Source organism: Camarhynchus parvulus, chromosome 6 (assembly GCF_901933205.1).
Source record: "Camarhynchus parvulus chromosome 6, STF_HiC, whole genome shotgun sequence".
Taxonomy (NCBI): Eukaryota; Metazoa; Chordata; class Aves; order Passeriformes; family Thraupidae; genus Camarhynchus; species Camarhynchus parvulus.
The window spans coordinates 1,197,820-1,220,844 of NC_044576.1; the positions used below are offsets into that span (position 1 = coordinate 1,197,820).

The following is a 23,025-nucleotide window of genomic DNA, read 5'->3' on the forward strand; positions in this document are numbered from 1 at the left end:
TCTGCAGAGATGTTCTTTATTGATGCGAAGGGTCCGGTCTGCACTCGTTCCAACAAGTGGGCTAAAATGTGCCCCTTTTATAGGTTTTAGGAGGATTGAGATTTGGACCAATGGCAAGGGGTTAAAGTCCTAACCTATAGGGTTACAGGGATATGCTCTAGGGTGGGGGTGAGGAAGTAAAATGCTGATTCAGTTCCTCCAGGGAGCCCTGGTCGTGTCCATAGGGACTGCTACAACCACCCACTCACCAACTTGAGCATCACAGCAAGGTAGAATTTCACACTGGATCCTACTACAGCTGAAAAGTCTGCTCTAGCTGCTGGTTGCTTTTATTTCTACATTTGTAGCCACAACAGCAAAGAACATTCTCCAAGCTGCAGCTTAGCTCTCAGTTTTATCTCCATTTAACCTACATTTATATCCTCCTTGCCATGTTCTTCAAATACCGGCCAACCTCCCCACCAGAAAAGCTCCTTATTGTCTCTTTCCAGGAGGAATTAGCACATTATGGCCCCAAAGTCCTTATACCTTTGTTCTCTTCCTTTTCTCTCCTACACCACTACCAGAGCAGAGCCCTCCCACCCACCTTGTGAAACAGCTTCAGTGAGACTGCTCAGATCTACAGTATCAGACCCCAAAGGATACACTTACTACAAAATTAAAAACTGCAGGATACTAATTCTGACTGTAAAGGCTTCAAATGGTGGGAATGTATTTATTGGATGACTACGTGGAAATGGGCTCTCTCAGCCACAAACTCAAATTGTTTCCATCAACTCCTATATCTATCTTGCAAAAGCTACAAACAGGAGCAAGAAAAACAGGGTGAAGGACACCCCATTCTCTTACACAGGCATCCAAGAAGTTGATTTGTTAAGAAAGAAAAAACCCCAAACATTACAGCACTTTTTCTGCCACAGAAGCAAATATAAACAAGCATCTTGCCTGGTCATTTTTGTTTTCCTTGGGTTTGGTTTGTTTTTTACTGGTGTTTTGAATTACTCAATCATTTGTCATCAACAATGAAACCAAGCACTCAAAGAGACCCTGGCAGCTCCGGAAAATATAGCACTCAATTAAGCCAGAAAAGAAAAATGATACAATCTGCAACAATATGTATTCCCTGAGAGAACTTTCCCCCAGTGTGCTTTAGCTCAGAAGCAGAGATAAAGAAATCCAGTCTCTGAATTTACCCACCCTAGCTAATGTCTCTCATTTATGAAACCATCAGCACAGTGTTTAGGAAGTGCTGCCTGGCCCTTCCCTGCAAATGGAGAATCACCACAGTGCTCAAAGAAGGGCTTCAGGGAGCCATGGGCAACCTCCTTAGCAACAATCTGAAAGAGCAGTCAATTAATACCTAGAAAAAACAGCAAATCATTCAAGGACCAGACATGATGCTTCATAAATTAATCTGGCAGGCCAGCCATTTCATTACAGCTAGAGAGACATTCTGTGTTTAGCAAGAGGCTGGGACTGCATTTACAAAAGGCAGGTTTCCACCTTGGAAAGCAGGGGGCACATTAACATGGGCAATCATCAACTGCACAGTAACTATAGAAACTCCTGTACAGCTTTATGGCTGAAAGGGTTACTTAGATTCTTGGGTGCATAAATAACAATACAATTAGGAAAAGAGTGGTTACTTTCAGTCCTGCACTTGGCACTTTTGCACCTGCTGGCAGAATAAAGCATCCTGTTCTGGCATCCCCAATTCAGGCACGACATTGATATGCTGGAGAGGGCTCCCAGGACCACAAAAATGACAAAGGACTGAAACATCTTGAAGTGAAAGCCTCAAGTTCACTCTCTACTCACTCTCTCCAATTTACCAAAGAGAAAGAAAATTGAAAAGCCACAAATTCCTGCTCAGTCTATGTGGAAAAGAATGCTGATAACAGAGGGCTCCTTGTTCTAGAATACAAAAGTTTAACAAGACTCAATGACTTTAAGTTAAGGCTGGAGAAGTCTGGCCTTGAACTATGGTGCACTTTTTTGCAACAAGACAGAGAGAGCAAAGAATTTTTTTAAGCATCTTGTTAGATGTTTGGATGCACTTTTCATCCATGGGCATTTTCAAATTCAAGTTCTTTCAGCTACCTTTCAAAAAAATTACGTTTAAGCCAAATAAAAGGATACAGTCTTACAACCTCCCAGCACAAGAACAAATGTTCATAATGGTCTTTCCTGGGTTTACCATGTGTGAACCAAACTGAGACAATTTCTCTTCAGGTTCAGTGCACTAAAGATCCAAACTGTTGAACTAACAACACAACTTTCCACAGTTCCTGTAATCTAAGCAGGAAGATATTCAGCTCCCTAATTTAGGACCACAGTCTGTACCCCACCACCTGTTGTACAACCAATTATATTCTTTACAAGTTACTACATGCTGGTAGCAGCTCTCAGGCCAGAACTGCTAAGGACACACAACACCATTCTAGCCTGGTTTTAAAGCTGATGAGGGGCCACAAGATAAAAAGGAGTAACTAATACTCTTTAGAAATAGAAAACTCAGTGACAGGAGCAGCTTAACTCAGATTGAAAAAAAAAAAAAGAAACAGTCATGCTGATCTCTTAAGGCACCAGGCTACAAGGCAGGATTTTTCATCTATGTTTTGCTTACTCTCATGAGGAAAAAAAGCCTAAAAAATGGCAAATTGTGATTCCTTTTCTGCCTGAGAGCTTGCACACCCATGGTTTAAGTAAAGCTCAAGGCAGAATTTGCACTGTAACTTCCACTTGCTCTTCACAGGAGCAGCAGCTTTCACTCCAGGCTGGAATAACAGCACTGCAACTGTGGTGTTTGCACTGCAGAGCTCAGACACTGATCATCTGCCACCAAAGTGAATGCTCTGCATTTATAAACACACAGCAGTTTGTCCTCTTATTCACAAGTCCAGTAACCCCCTTCTTTCTAGGAAAATTAAATCTAAAGCCCCATTTTACTATAGGGCACTGATTAAACTATAATGCAATACAGACAGCACCAACAAAACACTGAGAAAGGAATTCAGTAAGACACAAACCACTCAATTGTAAGTCAGCTTCAAAAAATCCTAATATTCTAGAAGGCTTAATATTAAAGTTGTTAGGACAACAAGGACAGCCTTGTTGTCTATAGTCTATAAATTAATTTTACATAAATGAATGAAAAGGGATTATTGTTAGTTCATTAAATGCTGTCTTCCTTTTTCTTCATATCATTTAAGTTTCATATATTTAACATTTAAAAAGAAAGCATGAATTTTTCTTACCTCCCCAATGAAATCCTATAATTAAGAATTTATTTTAGTACAAATCAGATCTCTTGGTCTCTACAAAAGGCTCCTACTAATGCCAGTGGGAAAGTCTGCTGTCATAATATCAGTTAAATTAACTTTCCCATAATCAGTAACACTAAACAAAATTCTTGGTATCACATGGCAGAAAGGAAAAAAAAAAACAACCACAAATGTTGAGCCTGCTGCCACACAGGTAAGTTTAGGGCTCCTCAATGGATTTCTCCCACATCAATTGCTAAAAGCAGCAAACAAACTTGTTTGGCAACGTGGTATCAGATCCTAAACAGGGAGCAGCCATTTGCAAAGGATTTTTAGGTGTTACTGTCAATAAATGTATGGCCAGCAGCACACTGAGAACCAATCACTGGCATTGGCAGAGCCAGCTCAGGTATTTCAATGCCTGCCTCACACACAGCAAGCACAAGTATGGAATGAAGCTCATTATGCAGTACTGAATGCAAACAATAGAAACAAAGTAACACAGCTGGAAGAGAAACCCGTGTTTATTTTGTAATTGCTCATTATGAACATCTAAACAATGTATCAATCAATATACCTACACAACTGACCTTCATCTCCACATGCACATTTTCCTCCCTTTCCAAAAGCTATGCTACTTCTACTGCATATTTTATGACATCTTTGATCACAAACACATTTTCTGGTTTTTTGAAGCTCCACTTCTAAATACAAAGAAGTCAAAGGCCCTACACTAAAACAGACCATGAGAATAAAGCTCTACAAATAAATCACAATTCAAGATATGCAAACCCCTCCAAAACCACTGTGATCATGAGGTTCAGCCTGGCCTCACACTCAATCCCTGCAGGAGGGGCACTACCCTCACAACTGCTCTGCTACAGCAATGAAGGAGTTAAAAGAGAAACCCTGCTCCTCCCTGTCCCCTCTCCAGGGCAGTTATCCTTTTTTCCCTCAACGTTTTGGGGAGCTGTGGGGCAAAGAGCAGCACAGGGACACGAGAGGAGGGAGCTGCACAGAATAAGGGAGCCCTCCAGGAATGGGGCAAGGGCAGCACAGCATCTCTGCACACCAGGAAAGAATTCACAAGGGACAGGCTTCCACTCCACCAGAAACTGGGAAAATTAAGGATTAGAAAATAGAGTAAGATTAATAATTTACGGATCACTTACAAAGGCTTTCTTTGTTAGGGCTCTATTCAAAACCATCTACATCCATGAGCAGTCCTGGGTGAACTGTACAAACAACATGCAAGTGCTTCATATGTTCATGAGTGCATTCATGTGGAAGTGCTGGGAAAGCTGCAGGGACAAATGCCCTGTGCTAAATCACAACCACAATCATGCCTGCTCACATCAAGTGGTTGCATGAGTCTACCAAAAGCAAAAAAAATTAAAAGATTTAATCTCATTTAGATAGATGCACATTCAGCTTGAAAAAGGTGAAAAAGAGAACATTTCTTTCAAAAAATGTTGAAAAAATCCAGGTAACATCTAAGTTAATGATCTTATTTTTAAAAATACAAGTTAACTGGTTTGTGTAGGATGCTTTGATACCAAAAGTAAGATCTATGTATCAAAAAGCAGGAGCAAAAAGACAGGGAATAAAAAACAAGAAGAAACTTTCAACCAGTACTCAAAGCAATTTTAATTGGTATTTACTGAAGGAATATGCTCCAAGGTGATAATGTCTATTTAAAAAAAAACCCACAATAAATATAGTAAGTCCTTTCTGGATAGCATCTTTTCCAACTTGTATTGTACCATTCTTCCTTCTTTCCCTGTAAAATTCCACTGCAGTGCAATTCCACCCACTGACTTGCTCACATCTCAGTTCAAAGGGGAAAAAAGTAATAAAATTTAATTTCAACCAGCTAAATACTTTGGCAGATATTCTGCACTAAAAATATACAACCATAATTTAGAATAAATGTTCCAAATCAGTTCAATCCTTGCTCACTCCAAGCATCATCATGAAATTTAGCACTTGTATTCCTAAATCTTGTAAACACATGTATGACCTTGATCAAAAAAGTGGATTTTTAGTTTCTTTAAGCTACAAAACTAAAACTCCATCATAAAAAGGGCAACAGCAGGTCTGCCAAGCCAACGTCATGTTTTAAAGCTGGTTTATTACAAGACTATGCTTTGTACATCTGGAAAAGAAAAATTAAGAGGGTGCTCAATCAGCTATTTGCAGCCTTGATGGAAATAAAACTTTGATGTTCCTAGTATGATGTTTATAAACCCCCCAAAGTTGTAGATACTGAGTCATGTCTGGCTTTGGCTTGCCTTCAGCTGAGGGGATGTTACAGAGGGTGAGCAGGCACCGTGGGCACTGTGCTGGCAGCCTGATCACTGCAGCAGTGTTTGTGCACAAACACAGCACAGCACAGACTGTGCAGGCAGCCACAACATCACTCAGCACTGCACATGTCACTCGGGATTTCTCCCAGGCTCTTCCCTATTTTTTCCCTCCCTCCCTTTCTTTCTTCTTCCTTTTGTTTTGTTGCTGTTTTGGGTTTCTTTAATCTCCATCAGGGCAACAAACCCCTGCAGCCACCCAAAGGCAGGCCTGGCTCCCCAGAACCCCAGGAAAGACCATGGATTGTGCCTCACCAGCTGCCTCCTGATCCTGGGCAGGTTTCCTCGCTTTCCTCACTGCTGCCTGCATGTGCTCCATGGAGATTTCCCTGACAACACAAGGCCATATGCAACTGCCCATTCTTCTGAGCTTGAGGGGATAACAACCTTGGAAGTGACTGCCAGTATTTCCCCATCCTTAGGAAGAGGTGCACTGCACTGCCCAAATTCAGCCACAACACCAGTAAGTGGCTAAAAAGAATGATGTTAAGTGAAGTAGGATGTATAATGTGACTTTGGAAATGCAGGCAAATTAATTTTTAAGTATGAATCCCTTCTGTATAGATTTTCCATTACCAGGAATAAAATTAAAGAAGCGCCTGCTTAACTGGGAAAAGAACACAATATAAACCCTAAGGAAAACTAAGTCCATTCCTTCCCTTCTGTCCATTACTGGGAGCTTACAAACCTTTCTTTCTTTAATGAGCACTTGCCTGCTCGAAGTGATGAATATTTCAGATGCTCTTTCAAAAAAAACATGGAGAACCTAATACAGTATTTATGGCACAGATGAATTTCCTAAACAAGCTGCCCAATAACCAGAAAGGAGCATTAAGATGTGAGTACAGAAAGCTATAAATAGCACACAAAAGGTACAGCATAATAGTGTGCATCACTTTTAGTCCTGTTTATCTGTCCAACCCATTTGCAACTGGAAAGCACTGCTTCTTTTCCCCTGTACAGAATTTGTGAATGGCTTGGTCCTCAGCAGCACAGTAAGAACATGAACCCTCTAAGTAAACAAATGTGCATCTATCAAAACTTAGGAGAGTTAGGAAAAAACCCAGAGCTCCATGTGTTATTGGAAGAAAGTATGACAAATCCTCCTTTAAGGAGCCTAAGAATACTACTTGAAGAAAATACAAATTAAAAAGGACACATCCTGTTTGAATTTTGAAAATGTCAGTGGTCAGATGGCCTCAGCCACTACCAATCATAAAATTAAACACTAAAGTAATAATTCAACAGATAGGACAACACAACTTTTCATGGTCTTTACACGGTGTCCCAGCAACAGCAGAAACCAGGTTAGAGCCATGTAACACAATGCCCCATTTCTCAAAAATGCCCTAGTAAAGAAGTCTGCAAAGTATGCAGCTTTTTGGAAGTTTACTGCAGCTGACAGAGCTGCAGTGTAACTTAGGTGCCCAGCCTCCTTCTCCCATCCAAAACCAAAGGCCAGCCCCAACAACCCCGATGCAGCATTCCATGAGATGCCTTCAGAGCTACTGTGCCTTCTTGGGTGGATGCAACGAGACAAACTCTTAGGAAATACACTCCAGCACCACAAAACAAATACAAATACTAGAAAACACAAAACCAGTACCTAAAACCAAAGAGGAAATATCACAGAATCAGTTCAGCAAAGAAAAAGTCAAACCATAAACCAGCCCAGGTCCAACGACTGACATGGATACTACACACACACACAGAGCCAGACAAGCCTTTCCATTCAAGAGTCAAGGGTGGAAAAAAACTCTTCAGAAGGTTTTTTGGAAAGGACAGGAATGACAGACTCCTATTACATAGCAACCTGCTGGGCCATCACATCACAAACAGTGGCAAAATGCACTCAAGAGGAAAATCTCAAGACCAACCATGAGCCACGACTGCAGACAGACACCCATCTGTCTGTGACCAAAAAACCACATTTTCCACTCTTTGCCAGAACAGGCATCACACCAATTACACATTATAAACTGATTCCTTTACAAACACTCCTTATTTTGCATGCTACTGTCAACAGCACAAAAGACAGAATGAGCAAACACTTCAAGTTTTAGCTACACCCATGTGGTATATTACAAAAAGCAGCAGTATTAAAATGAATAATTAAAATCATACCCAGAACAACAAAAATACAAATATTTTAATGGCTTATTTTAATGCAGAAAAAGCCCACTAACATTTCTCAGCGCTGTAAAACCACAATTAGTTTGTACAACTACTCCACATGAAAAGACAGACACCATTCAGGGTTGGACAGGTTATCTGCTCCTTACTTAATCTTAACTTTGGTTTGTCTTACCAAAGTTTCTGTAACTGTAACAATGACAACACAACTGTTAAGAAATTGGGATAATTTCAAGTAAAATGACACTAGAGACCAGTAAGCATTTATAAACACTATATCCAATAACTTCTGAAATTTTAGTGTACTGAAACAATACTAAACTATCTTACTACATTTGGCTAGAATAGTTCAACAAAGTAAGTTTACCAACATACTTTTTGTTTACATTTTCACTAGCTTCATCTTATCCATACCATCCATCTTGCCCCATTTATCCTCCAACTTGTTAGTTTGCAACAACAGAATTAATGACTTACTTCTATTCAAAACATTCTAAAGATTAACTGAAAGAAGCAATATCAATATACTACCCGTTACTTAAAAAAAAACAAACCCAAACAACCCAAAACATTAGCCATGAGTGCAGCAAGTCTGTATTTTGGTATAAAAACTAAGATATTTGCATTTCAAAGACCAATCTTTTGTTATCATTAAAGATAGCCATTTTAAAAGTGTGGAAGGAATATGTTACCACTGAAACTGAAGTTTGTTGTAAATTTACAGGATTTTCAGTTTCAGTTGAGGTATTCTAAAGTTTAAAGAAAGAGGGGATATCAAAACTTCAGTAAAGCAAGTATAAAAATTCCACTTTTGTTAACTTGGCTCACAGTTTAACGTTGACTTCCCCCATGAAATTCCAGCTGCCATAAAACCTGTATGCTAAAAACATTTAACTGTTACGTTTGAAAGTATAAAACTAGGAGCAGAAGAAATTAAAGGGAACGTTCAATGCAAGGGAAAGCAAACTTTTGGTCTGCAGACTTGTGCAGGGAGGTTCAAATATGTCTACAACATGCTGGAGAGAAAGAGGAAAGAAAAGACATGTTCTGTGCTTTTAAAATTAGCTAATCTGCTTAATAGCTGGAAAGCGCCGCTACCCAGCGTTTAACCCTTTGCCTTCCTGGGCCGTATGACAAGAAAATGCTGCTCAAAACGGGAGGGGATAAATATCAAAGCAATCATCGGTTACCTTTAAAACTCTTTGCTTCCTCCTCTGAGGCCTTTTGTTTTCTGTTAGGACCTAAAAAAACATCAAATTGCAGAATATAAGTTGTGGTCACAAAGGCAGGCGGACACCTCCGATTTTTATTATGGAACAGCGATATTTCTGCAGTACCCCGAGTGCTTTACACGCGGCCCTTCCACGGGCCGGCGGCGGCTCCCGGCGGCCCGTCCGCCGCCCCCGCGGCGCCCCTCACATGGCGGGCGCCCCGCGTTCCCCCTCACGGCGGCGGCGCCCTGCCCCGCCATCTTTGCTTCCTGCCGCAGCGGCGGGCGCGCGGCCCGCGGGAGCGCGCAGCGCCGCGCGGCCCCCGGCGGCCGCACGCCCGCCCGCCCGCCCGAACAAAGGGGCTCCGCAAAGGCCGCCCGCAAGAGCCGGCACGGACCCGCCGCGCCCCGGGCACGGCCCCGGCGGTACGGGCCGCCCCTCCCGGGCACCGGGGCCGGGGCGGATGGGCTCGGCTGGGGCCGCGAGGAGAACGGGGTCAGGCGAGGACACGGGCCCCGCGCACCCGCACGCGTGCGCACACCGCCGCGCACCGGGCGGCGCAGCCCCGAGCCTCTCCTGAGCGGCACCGGGCGTGCAGCGCCGGGCACCGGGCACCACAGCCCCGACCCTCTCCTGAGGGGCACCGGGTGGCGCAGCCCCGACCCTCTCCTGAGGGGCACCGGGCACCACAGCCCCGACCCTCTCTCCTGAGGGGCACCGGGCACCACAGCCCCGACCCTCTCTCCTGAGGGGCACCGGGCACCACAGCCCCGACCCTCTCCCTGAGGGGCACCGGGCGGCACAGCCCCGACCCTCCTCTGAGGGGCACCGGGCACCAGAGCCCCTGACCCTCCCCTGAGGGGCACCAGGCACCACAGCCCCGACCCTCTCCTGACCAGCGCCCACCGCACTTCCACCGCCCTGGTCCACCACCTCCTGTGGCTTCACCTACTCCTACAGCACTGTGAAAAATGCGTGTTTTATGACTGGCTTTTCGCAAATATTAAAATGAATATTATAGGTGAAAAATGCATGTATTTTATGATTGGCTTTTCGCAAATATTCAAATGAATATTATATGTGTTGTGTTAGAAAGTAATGCTGTATTAATTCTCTTAAGTAGTGTGTTAAATATAGTTCTAAGTTATAAAATAATGTTAAAATAGAAACTATGATATGTAGGATACTTTTTTTAAAGAAAGGACTTGCAGCAAAATAGCAGCCCCAGGACACCTAAATCTTTCAGAGAAAAAGAATTTATTGCCCTCTTATCAGAAGAAATGAACTTCTTCCCGCCTCAAAGGCGCTGTCAGGATTCAGAGGAAGAAGCTGATGGTGACAGACAGAATCCTGTGTTTGAATGGAATTTCTGCATCATGTATGAGGTGTATGAATATGCAACAGGCTGTTGTTTTTAAGAATTAATCCTTTGTTAATGGGTGTCCTTTTTCGGGCTCGTGCTGCCCAGAAAAAGGTACCCGCACGTCTGTAACTCTTCGTCTCTATCGTCCTAACTCAAATTGTCCAAATTATTATTACTCTAATTGTATTACTATTTTTATAACCATTTTATTACTATTAAACTTTTAAAACTTTAAAAACAAGTGATTGGCGTTTTTCACAAGCACCCAACAGAACAAATCACTGCACACGGACTGCCATGGGAACTGGCCACCATATAACATCGAGTGTAATTGTTTCCCCACAGGTCGGAGGTGGAGGGGTCACAGCGAGCCCTCGTTCCCTAACCAGGGACATCAAACCAAGCACAGCGATCTCACACTGCAGCACCCAAGCGCTCCCTGAAACAACTTGCAGTTCACATCTAAACCAGAACGTTGGCCATGGATTTATGCATAAAGATAAAAAGCAGCAAGAACACCTTTCTCATCAGCTACCAACTGCAATCTGTTTTCTTATCTAATGCTAGACTGTAATGTAATTACTGTCCACTCATTGGTCCAAATCAATTAAACAGCAGAAATGCTCACACAGCTCATTCCCCATCGTAGCAATTAAATCAGAGAAAGCTGTCACCCATTTTTCGTTGTCTGATGCTACCTTGTATTTAAGTTCTTTGTTTGTTGCATCAGAATGATGTATTAAATAGGAATTAGGATAAGGTAAAATTAAAATACTGATTTGTATTCTTTTCCCCAAATACCCCATGTCTGCAAGGGTCATTTTTGCACATTAGAATGAGAGAGTGGAAATCACACACACTTAGTGATCTGATTCTTCTTGGTAGTTTTGACTACTTAGATGCTTTACAATACAGGGGGAAAAAAGGAAAAATTTTGTTTCCTTAGAAACCTAAGACCCCATATTGTGATTTAGACCCCAGACTGGTGCATGCACTGGACCGCACTTTCAGGTTTCCTTGTAACCTCATGTTAGAGGTCCTCAGACACAAGGAAGGAAAGAAACCTCTTCAAATCATTTCCCCATAAAAGCTTTAAGGACCTACACAGAAAATAAGGAGCAGTGAAGAGGCAACTTGTTAAATACAGCCTCTGAAAATAACTAGAGCACAAACTAATCCTCCTCACTGTAATTTAGCCTGCATTATGGTCCCCACCCAGGAACACAGAAATGGCCAAGTGCTGTGAGCTGTAATTATTTTACACTCCCACAGAGTATGAGTGTCAGTGAAAAATACAAGAAAACTGCACAGCTTCAACTCCCTGACCTGCATCTGTGGGGCAGGGAAGGCTGCATGCAGCTCTGCTCATCACACACATTCCCAAACTCCTCTAGCTGTGTGCTACTCCCTCACAAAACTCTCAAGTATACTACTCAGGAGTGGTTTTATGTGTGCTCCTTTTAAAATTCAACTGGCTTAAATATTTCTGGAGTCTATTGTAAAATAAATACCACAAAGTCTAAATTTCTTGATTATAGCTGGGCCTGGCTAGAACACAAGAATTCCATTTTGCCTTTTTTTTTTTTCCTCCATATTTCAGCACTTGATTTTGTTCCAAAGCAGAGCAAAACTTTCAAAATTCAAGAAGAGACAGATGGGATGTGGGAGACCAAAGCTCAAGCCCCTGGTCTGCATCAGGCAAAAATCCCTTACCACCACCATGTTCTAATAATTCTCATCCCCTTTTTAAGTCTTAAACAGAAATTTCATTTCTCAAGCCTTGAGAAACTTCCCCCCAAAACAGCTGCATTAAGACAGATAGTAGCTGTGAAAAGTTCCTGTTCATTCAGCATTTTCCATTCAAGGAATGGCTACTGGAAAGCTCCCAACCAACTTGAATTGCAGCATCCTTTTTCAATATGCCTGGGTTTTTCAGCAGCGTGTTAAAAACCCACAGACAAGCAGGCCCTTATTGTTATTTAATATTTCATGTTACTCAGATTACAGCAATTAAATAAGATGTCTCAAGACACCTTGGGCAACCCAAGTGAACTAACACTCAGTGACCTCATTTTTTTGGCCAGTTTGTTGACTACAGGTCCCCCTAAATCCAGCTATTTAGTTCTAACAGGAATTAAAGCTCTCCCCAGCAGATGGTTTCAACCCAAGAGGGCTCCCTGCCTAGGTAAGACCCTAAAATGTGGGCACAAGCCCTGCAAAATGATGCCTCAGGATTCAGCTTTTATATTTTTCAGATTCTGTGCTGCTTTAGTGTAGTCCTGAGCTGCACATTAGGGGATGGTGAGCTCTCTTCACAGAGCAGGGAGACAAAACAATTCCTTCTCCAGCTGGGGACCAAGGACAAATGATCCAAATCTCAGGCCCAAGAGCACAAACAACATGGACTGAAGAGAGAAAAACAAGAAGGGGCTGGAGCTGTAATTGGACAATTAACTGCAATATGCAAATGGAGCAGAACTGATCAAAGTGAGAGACCCTGTGACTTGTTCATTTTGTGACCATTTTGGGTTGTGCTGCCCAAGCTGGATCTATTTGAGGCCTTTAACAAACCCCTACTTTATTCTTTAGCTCTGTCTAGTCTCTGTTTTTGGTCAGCCTTCTCAAGGCATCAAGAAAGCAGCCCTGGAGATGAGGGCTCCCCACGCTGCCAGCTCAGCAGCAGCCCTGTGAGCTCAGGGCCCTTTGGGAGCTGTGGGGTCACAAACCCCAACAAGTCCAGCCCAGAACTGGAGCTCCCAGCCTGACACCTCCATGGGCAGGGCAGCAGCTCCCCCAGGAGAGCTGGGCTGGCACCAGCAGCATCTCCAGGCTCTGTCTGCAGCACCTGCCCAGCCAAAACAGGAATCTTTGGCTATGGAGAAAAGAAAATAAACCATGAGCCACCTTTCCTGTCCACGTGCTGCTTTTGAAGCCAACAAAATCCTCGCCCCACACTGCAACTCATGAAGACAGCCCTGACAGTATGCAAAGCAGCAAAGCACACCACTTCTTGGAATTAAATCTGCTTTTTGGAACAAAATAGCTGTAAAAAGCCCTCAGTAACTGCAATACTGTTTCAGAAAGCAGCAGTCTTAAAGATAAGACAAAAATGTGGCAGCATCATGATCCTGTGTGGGTAAGCATCTCAAACTCTTCACTGTGAAGTATTCCTGCATTATTCATTCTGAGAGGGACAGTAACCCAAGATAAAGCCTTTTTCCTCTTCTTACAAAAGCTTCCTTACATTTTATTTACTGGGCTGCACTTTTAAAAAAATCAATAGGCAAGAAAATGTTTTCCCTTATATATTTTAGGATTCTTCTTTACCAACTCCAAACAAACAGGCACAGTGTGAGTTCCTCAGGAAGAGGGGCATTATATGCAACAATATTGCTCCACACAGGGGCTGGGAACTACAGCCCACAATGCCTCATATCCAGACTTTCATGATGTCACATCCCTGCAAAACCCATTACATTCAGGAAGGTACAATATCACTTAATGTTTATATGGCTGTTATTTTTAAATGGTATTTTTCAAGTCCAATATAGTTTTCAAATCTTTATCTGGATTATGTGTGAATTAATGGAAATAACAGTAACCTAACTATTGCCAGTTCCAAACAAGCAGCTGATATTCTCCAAGGGCTGAGTGCTGGTGCACACGTGGGCATGGGAGCTGGAAAATGCACTTCAGTTTACATTCATGGCTTCCACCAGCCAGGCCTTACTCCCTGTAGCTGGAAATCCACCTCAGTTCTTAAAGAAAACCAACACTTTTTCTTTCCTAAGCAGCAGGTATGGACTGCCAACCCCCACAGTGGCTATACAGCCATTTAATGCACACAGCTCTCACTGACTTCACTGGGACTTCTGCATTTTTTTTAGTTAGACTGGGGAGAGATAATTCCTTTAAGGCAAAACACCAATATTTCAACTATGCTCCTGCTCTATCCCCCTACACCCTCCTCCCAGTGAATCACCTCCAAAAAATGCTTACATTCCACCAACATGAGAGAAAGAAGCATGACTCTTCTGAACAAGCAACACACTGAAGCCAATCTCATTTCTTTTAATTATTTATGTTCACTTTCCATACCATGGACAGAGACCTACAGTTTTGGGTTTTCCTCAGCTGCTTTCTATTTGAAACACATTACTGCCACAGAAGTCCCAGTACTACATTGTTTTCCAGTCTGGGAAAACAATGGAATTCCCTGCAATCTTATCTAAAGGATAGCTGCTAAACTGAGTGATAGCATTCCCCATCCCCCAACACCTTCCCCATCTCAACACCTTGAAAGAGCTGATATAACACTGCAGAAATACTTTCTCATTTCCTCAGAGCACAGTTTCTAGAGACTGAAAATGAAGCAAGGCCTCTCTCTAGGAATATCTGAAAGGACACCAGGTTTCATTCAAATACAGTTTTATAAGAAAATACCTGACACGTTCTTAAATGTCAGCAATACTTCATTTCCTCCATGCAGCACCCTGAAATTTCATCCAAAATTTAACAAGAAATGAAGGAGGCTCCTGGTGCAGCTCTGAATGCATCATATCAATGTGGCCACTCTAATGAAATAAAAGCACACCAAAATAAAAGCTGCCAAAGAGAAGAATAAAAACAAGGAATCTCTCATAAAGAAAGTAAGAGGAGTGCTCAGAGATGACAAAGGTGAAGAGGCAAAGCTAATCTGCAAGGAGTAGGTCAGGCTGAGCAACAAGAAAAGCAGTATGCTTAGCCTGGAAAACAAAGGTTGAGAGAAAAGCTGGAGTGCTTCCTTTCACAGACCCTGCCAAAACCCTTTCTAAAACTTGGCTTTTAGATCACTTCCTACCTCAACTCCACAAATCCTCTCCCATGAACTTCTCTTCAATGCAACTGACTAAATATACAAAAGGACAATGTCACTACTCTCTTGCTGTAAAAGGTCAGGATAAGTCTCTACCACCTTCATTGTTTTAATACCCATCTTAAGTCACATTACAGCTGTCCCTCTCCTCACTTATTTGTTAAGAGCATTAAGGAGCAGCTGAAACAGAAAGAGGTTTTTGAATGAATTCTGAGCCAAACTGTTTAAACCTACTTCCCTAAACATCATACCTTAAAATACACTCCCCCCACAAAGGGGAATATACCTTATCCCCTCACTGCTCCAGGACTCTGCTGTGTGCTTGCCTACCTGGAAACCACAAGGGACTTCTCTGCCAAGCCTGGTGAGCACAGGACAGAGCAGTGCAAGCAGGAGCTCTCCTGAGGCCTCTGCAGCTGACAGCAATTCCTACCTGCTGTAAGAACACAGCATTTTCATGGAACTGCTCTGCAGAAAGGTTTTGCAGGTGCATTCTCCCCGGTGTGAACTGCTCCTCTCAGAGCACACATTGGTGTGCAGAGACTGGAACCTCGGTTTTCCCACATCCCAAGGCAAAAGCGATTTAACTACCAAGACAGCCTCTCCCCCTCTGTGGTTCAGGTACTACTGGATCCCATGAAGAGAACACTCCCAGCTGGACCCAGTGCTGCAGAGTCTCACTGCAGCTCAGAGGTCAGGGAATTCAGTTGGGATGTGGGAAATCTACCTTCAACTCCCTACTTACCTGATTTAAAGCCTGATCTTGAAACTGAAATCCCTCAGAAGGTCAGTGCTGTTATCACATGGGCATACAGACTGTCTTTTCCCCTCCTCTTTGTTCCAAAAGTTATCACCTGGGTTATAAAAGGCTGATGGGTCAGAAAAATGAGTAAGAAACACAGAAAAAGAAAGGCTGTATGGGGAATGTGGTAAAAGACAAAGGGAGAGAGGAAAGAGAAGTGAAATGAGAGAAACAGAAGAATAGACAATTAGAAAGGCAGAGAGATGCGAAAGGGGAAAATGCAGCTACAACTTGGTCCTGAAGTTTATAAACTGATTTCCACCAAATCTGTCATCATCACAAGCAAATTACTTTAACTGAACCAAAGAGCAGAAAACATGCCTTCCTTAGCTTTTAGCCTTCAGTATTTTAAACTACCAACACTCTCCCTTGTAATTCGCAGTCTCCTAAGACTTCCCTCAATCTCCCTCCTCCCCGCATTCTGTGCCTAAGTCTTCCTCATTTCTTTATGCACTCCAATTCATCCATTCTTTTGGCCAACATACCAACATCTGGGACACAGAGTTAAAGCCATATTTACCTTTGCTTTTACACATTTATATAACAGGAACAAGACTAACTCCAGCTCACTCTAACCCACAGTTCTGTAGATGACAAGAGGAAGTTACTGTACAACCTGTTAGCACCAACAGGAACCCAGAACTCTCTGAAGCTGTAATGTGGCCAGCACTTCCCTTTGCAGAATTTTAAGATGCACCTCAAGCCTCAAAAGAGTGACTTAATTTGCAACTTCTTTGTCTTACCTCAAAAGGTAGCGTGATTGGCGGCGGTGGCTTTTTCAGTTCTTCGCATTTTCTCTTTTTACATATGCGGTGGCTGGTTTTGCGCTTCCTGCAGCAGCTGCACTCCTCGCAGTTTGTTTTCCGCAGACAGGGCTCACACACTCCACAACGCCTTCGTTTCTTTTTCTCCAGCATAGGGAGCAGAGATGAATATGGAAGAGGGTAATCACCAGCTGGATTTTTAAGAGAGTATGGCCCTGAGGCCTCAACTGCTTCAGTGCTGTTGCTCACGTTGTCCTGAACCAAATTCAAGCTTACTCCGACACTTCCCAGCTGTGATGAATAATCATTATGCTGCAGTCTTGAGTCAGCTGGCAAATCTGCATTTATGGCTTTTGCTGAGGCAAGAGCAGAGATTTCCATGCTTGAAGGCAACTCTGAAACGAAACCTGCAGAGAATTGTCCAGAGCACTCAGCAGAGATTTTATCAACTGTGCTTTTTCCTAAATCTGAAGATAAAGTGGGGACATACCCTGAATTCAAAATTAGTGTCTCTGCATCAATACATTTAACAAGCTGTTCGATGTCCTCTACTTCAATATTGTTTAAAGAGGTATTGGAGACTGGTTCACATACTCTAAATATGTTCTTTGTGTCAAATTCTGAATTCTCTTTTGTAAAGCTCAGATCTGAATTTGAATCAAGTTCTCTGTGAATGGGTACAAAATCCACAACCAGTTTCATGGGGTATTCTGCAAGTGAGCTTGCACCTTCAAAATGTAAAAGCAAATTTGATTCAGAGGCAGCTACAGAACTGGAATTTGAAACAATGTCTTTATTCTCAGATTCCAAACCCCAGCCTGCCTTCAAGCAGGAATCTGCCAGTGACCTTGCATCTTCTAATAAATGTTCTTGTGAGTTAAACTCAGAGGTAACTAGAGATGCAGAATCCAAGTCTTGTTCTCCCCTAGGTAGCACCATGTCCAACCCTGCTCCAATGTGGAATTTGGCAAGTGTGACTGACTCTATCAGTACTGCTGAGCTGAGGCCTGAGGTATCAACAGAGCTGGAGTCAGGTTCTGTACTGTTAGGAACCACATTGAAGGGAGCCTCTGCATGCACCTTCGAGTTTGATTCAGAGGCAATTCCAGAGTCAGAAGGAAAAGATGGAAGCACCAGAGCAGCATCTTCAACAAATGCTTCAGCCAAACTACCTGTATCAAGATCACTGAGTATCTGCTCACAGGGCAGGTCTTCATGCTTAGATTTCACCTCTGAAGCTTCTGTACCATCATCAGTTACATGACTGTTTGGAATGGAGTCATCTGTTTCAGATATTTCTGCCTCCTCGTGCTGGCTGGCACATGGGATAACAGGCTCCTCTTCACCGGCAGCACACAGCCAGCCCTCTACAGGCAGAGCAGCTAACTCATCTTGAGCTACATCTTCTTTCAAAGCTATTTCCCCTGTTTCAGCATCTTTCTCTTCTACTACTGCCAGGGCTTCTTGTTCATGCTTTTCCTTTGTTTCTAGCCTTTTTTGTACTGCAGCTTTCCTGGGCTTTGCAATTACTGGAGTTTGGGAGCAGCTTCTGGAGAAGGATCGGTTCCGGAGAGCCATCGTGAAGCCACTGATGCTGAAAGAATCCTGGGTGTGGAAGAGGATATTGTCAGCCTTCTCCAAACTCACCCAAGATGCTCCAGACAAGGTTACATTGCTCCTGAGAAGTCTACCTGAAGAGCTCATGATTGGTTTCTTTTCTTGCTGTTTTTTCTTAACATCTTTTTCTTGCACTGGCTTTTTACCTTTTCCAGAACTAACAGCTTTTGTGGAAGCCTTTGTGGTTTTCTTTCTCACTTGGCTAGATTTCTTTTTGCTCTGGTTAGTTTTCCTTTTGCCTAACTCTTCTTTTTTGGCTGATCTGGAAGGCCTGGCATGGTGAGCCATGTCTGCGGAGCAGAAGCAATGTTAAGAGGAGAGATGGAACAAAATCATGAGCTCTTGAGAGACCTCTTCAGTAGAGAACTGCATACTCCCATTGCTGCTTTCTGGGCTCATACAATGCCAAGTCTGAAACAGAAAAAGATACAAAACAGCATTAATATACTTCTATTTTAAAAAGGTGCACATATATTCAGCTGACCATTATTAATATTTAAAAATAGAGGTAGAATCAGAAATAGCAGTATTGGGCATTATGTTCAGCTAGCACAAATGCTTTTAAAATATTAGTATTCTACAAAATAAAAAGCTTGCCTAAAGGCCTGTAACACAAACAAAAAAGCAAACTGAACTCAAATGACCAGGCAACACCACATATTTACTATTTTATGTCAGTACTAAAAAGTTTGAGTTTTCTCAATTTTATTAACAGTTCATTAACCGATACACTTCCCCCGAGTAAGGAGAAGTTAATATTTATCAGTGTAAGGACATTCAGGAACAAAAGAACAAAGCTGAGTTTATTTTTTTGTGCACACTCAATATATCATCACAGGGCATCTATCATTCTTTCACCACCCACTGATAGCCCACGGTGGTAAATTTCCATTTAAGATGGGATAAGTAAGTAGCTCCCCAAAGAGATCAACCTGTGATTTTTACAGGGGAACTGGACTAGGGAAGAATGATCTTTCCCAGTGTCACCTTCCAGGATACCTTCACAGCACAATGTATTACATTCCAACCCTTAATTCCATACTGGGCCTATATCATGTTTTATGCAAGGCAGATGTCTCTGCTTTATCACTAAGACTTAATTTACCTTCAAAAAACCACCACACATCTGTCCCAAGCTTTTGTCCCCAGCCACAACTGCAACGCACAGGTCCCCCAACTCCCCAAACAAACTGAATAATCTCAAAAGATACAACAAATTTCTCATGCTCCAAACCAATTTCCTTCAAGGTGGGTTTTTTTAAAGTAAAGAAATTCTCACAAGTACATATTTTTTAAGCACATAGTGCTATATAAGTACCTACAGAAGGCTTTAAAAGCTTTATTTAGCTCTATGGATAGATCACATGGGTAGACAAGGGCCCTTAAAATGGAACCAGGCAGAGCCAGAGGCTCTATCGTCTCCAGCAGGAAAGTATCTTCCCTTCAGCATCATTCCTTAAGCCTCCTCCAGGCCTTCTGCTCCTCTCATTGATGGGAAGAGGCCAAGAAAAGGAAGTACAAGAAGCATGGGGATGATGTCTAAAATCCTGACCTCAAATGAGAATAAAAGAAAGGGCATTTGGCTTCTAAAGGAAATAGGAAAGGAAAGAAGAGAGCACCCAGGTTCCTGGCATCATCACTCCCTCCTGTGACCTCAGTCCCCACCTTGAAGCCAGCAGGGTGATCTCAGGGAGGCTGCACTTCCCCACAGCCTGCTCTGAGCTCTGCTGAAGGTGGGGAGAGCTTTGCTAATACAGCCCAAAGAGCACTGCCCCCAGCACAGCCAGCTCACATGGCCTGTGTGCGCCCCCAGCTCGCTGCTCCCCAAAGCAGCACACTGACAGCTGTTTGTCACAGCCCTGGCCAGGCTGCCCAGTGGCCACAGCACCCACCAAGGCTAACAGGAACTCCCCAAACTCTTTCTGAGTAGCTTATTTAAAGCATTTTGAAGCCTGTCTCTTATTTATTCAGCTGTAGCAAGCCAGCTGATCCTCTGTACTACACATACAAATCATGCGCCTTATCTAAACATGATGTGATTATCTTGTATCACATCTTCATATTGCAGATCAGATGAACATGATTCCTGAGACAGCAGGCTTCTTCACACACACCAATATCACTCAGAGCCAGCAATGCTGCACAAAACAAGGCTAAACACACTTCTCAAAAAGAAAACCGTGCCCACCAAACACTCAGTGAACAAGCTGAATCAAAAGCATTCCTCCTCCACAGCAACACTTCTAGCCTGGAGGGACTAAGCAGACACGTGCAGCTGTTTATAGTCGTGGGTGAAGCTTCAAAGGTCGCACAAGACACCTGAACAGCTCCCACAGAAGCTCTCTATAAAAGCTGGGTCAGGCAGTGAAACAGTAAAACAAACACAACACTGAAAGGAAGGTAACCCGAGCGCTCTCCTCCCCCTGCCCTTCTCTGGAGGCACATGGGGGAAGGGGGACGTGGCCATTAGGAGTCACTCCATGAATCAGAAATCAGCAGGTCCATGAAATAGTTGTTGGCAGCCTGCAAAAAGCCTCCCCAGCTTCTTGGGGTTGTGACAGAGACTGGGATCCTCATTCCAAAGGATGGCCTGGAGGGCTGCAGAGCCAGCTGGAAGCAAGCAGCAGGCACATCCGCAGCCACAGCAGAGGAGCTACATAACAGTGGCAGGAGAAGAAATGTGAGCTACCTTCAGAGCCTATAGCCAGGAGACCAAGGAAGAAAGCAAGCCATCAACAAAGGCCAGGCAACATAGCAATGAGTGAATCAGGAGGGGGACTGAAGTGATAAAGTCTTTTCTCTTTATCAGCCCTAAAACAGAAGCAGAATGACCAGAGAATACAGGAGGTCTGCAGTGGAAACAGTGAGTGGATGTTTCAGAATACTGCATGTGAATGATGCTTTGCTCATATTGTTTGCTTACACAAGTAGCTGTTACTGTGCAAGTTCAGGAAGCATGACTGTCAAAATTATCAATCAGAAGCTTAATTTCTAACAGTTTGGTAACTTTTTAAATCATTACTACAACTACATTATAAATGTCTTTATGTGCATTTGGACAGGGATAGGACACAGGGGGAATAGCTTCAAGGCAAAGGAGGGCAAGTTCACATCAGATACTAGAAAGAAGTTGTTCCCTGTGAGGGAGGTGAGGCCCTGGCACAGGGTCTGCCCCATCCCTGGAAGTGTCCAAGGCCAGCTTGGAAGGGGCTTGCAGCAGCCTGGGCTAGTGGAAGGTGTCCCTGCCCATGGCAGGGGCTTGGAATGAGTTGATCTTTAAGGTCCCTTCCCACTCAAACCTTTCTGCAACTACATGATTTGAAAATTGCAAAATAGTTGCTTCAGGACTGAAGAAGCAACATCATCTTGGAATTCTTTGGTTGGTTTTGTCCTTTTTTAAAAAAAATTTAATACAGAGAAACACACCTGTCTGGCAAGAATGTAGAAAACTACCAATGCCAAAGCATTGCTTCTCTTCAGGGCCGAAATTACAGAGGCTATGAACAGAGTGGTTCAAGACTTCCCTTTTTTTTGCTAAAAAAAGAATGCTGGTATTCGTAGCAAATTGCCTGGCTTTAAATGCTGCATTATAAAAGATGGCAAAGGCTTTGCCTGACTCAGAGATGACAATACAGGGTCACAAGAACAGCAACACTTTAATTCATTTTGTTTCATTTTTGTCACTGGAGTGACTTTAGGTTTTTCAAAAGTGACCCGAATAGACCTCCAAAGGAAATCTTTTGGGGGGTAGGGGGTGGATGCTTCACTTTAGCAATATTTGTCTGGGACTTTGAGTACCTGACCTGCAAGGTGATCTTACAGTCTTATGCAAAATGGTTGTTAGCAAGAGATCTCTGCTTCCCTCAAAAACCCCAGTCTTGAATGCCAGTCTGCTAAATACACCTTAACTGCTCACTAAAAACTGTCTTGACATTTTAAATAGCCTGTCCTGTAAGTCACATGGCTATTTTTTTGTGTCCTCCTCCACAGTGAGCACCAGAGTATTAGGCAGCTGCAACATTGGTTTTTGAGTTTTGTTTCCTGTAAGACTAGGAAATCTCTTACCTTCCCTTTTCCATTGAAAGCACTGGCAAGGACTGTTGAGATCTGCAGCAGTTGCAAATCATCTTATGCTGCTTCTAAAGTACTTTATGTGTACTTTACAACAAGGAATGAATTCCTTCACAACAAGGAATGAATTATGTTTCCAAAACATCTACATGGACTTAACAGGATTATAAAACATAAAACTCACAGGGCAATATAATAACTTGTCAGTTTTCTATCATCCTGGAGAGAAACAAACTTATTCAATGCTTTCTTCTGAAAGCCAAGCCAGGTGAGACCTGCCATGCCTTCCCTGGCAGGGGAGCACAGGTGTCCCCAGGATTGAAAAGGGGCAATGGGTGACAGGAGGCTTTGCAGGGAACTGCCCTAGATAATATCAGTGCATCCTGAAGCTGTTTCTTGAGGCAACTTATCTCTCCTAATCCATGTGCAAAGCTGAAAGCTGGGTTTAAGGCCAGTTGCTTAGGTTTTGCTCATTTGTGGTAATAAATCTGGAACAATTCTACTGACTGCTATAATCCTCAACAAATACTGCTAGAAAAGCTAATCAAAGGCTAAATCTTTTAGTCCTGTCTCCTCTCAAAAT

At 43.0% G+C, this 23,025-nt stretch overlaps 1 protein-coding gene across 1 annotated transcript in view; it reads right to left on the reverse strand.

The window, feature by feature from the left end:
- The window catches only part of TET1 (tet methylcytosine dioxygenase 1), a 75,190-nt gene that overhangs the window by 47,792 nt on the left and 4,373 nt on the right, over positions 1-23,025 (reverse strand). The window contains exons 2-3 of the mRNA XM_030950646.1: positions 16,734-18,782; positions 8,950-9,000 (exon numbers count right to left, since the gene is read on the reverse strand). Coding sequence (XP_030806506.1) covers positions 8,950-9,000; positions 16,734-18,659 — 1,977 coding nt within the window. The 5' untranslated portion in view covers positions 18,660-18,782. The remainder of the gene's footprint in view (positions 1-8,949; positions 9,001-16,733; positions 18,783-23,025) is intronic.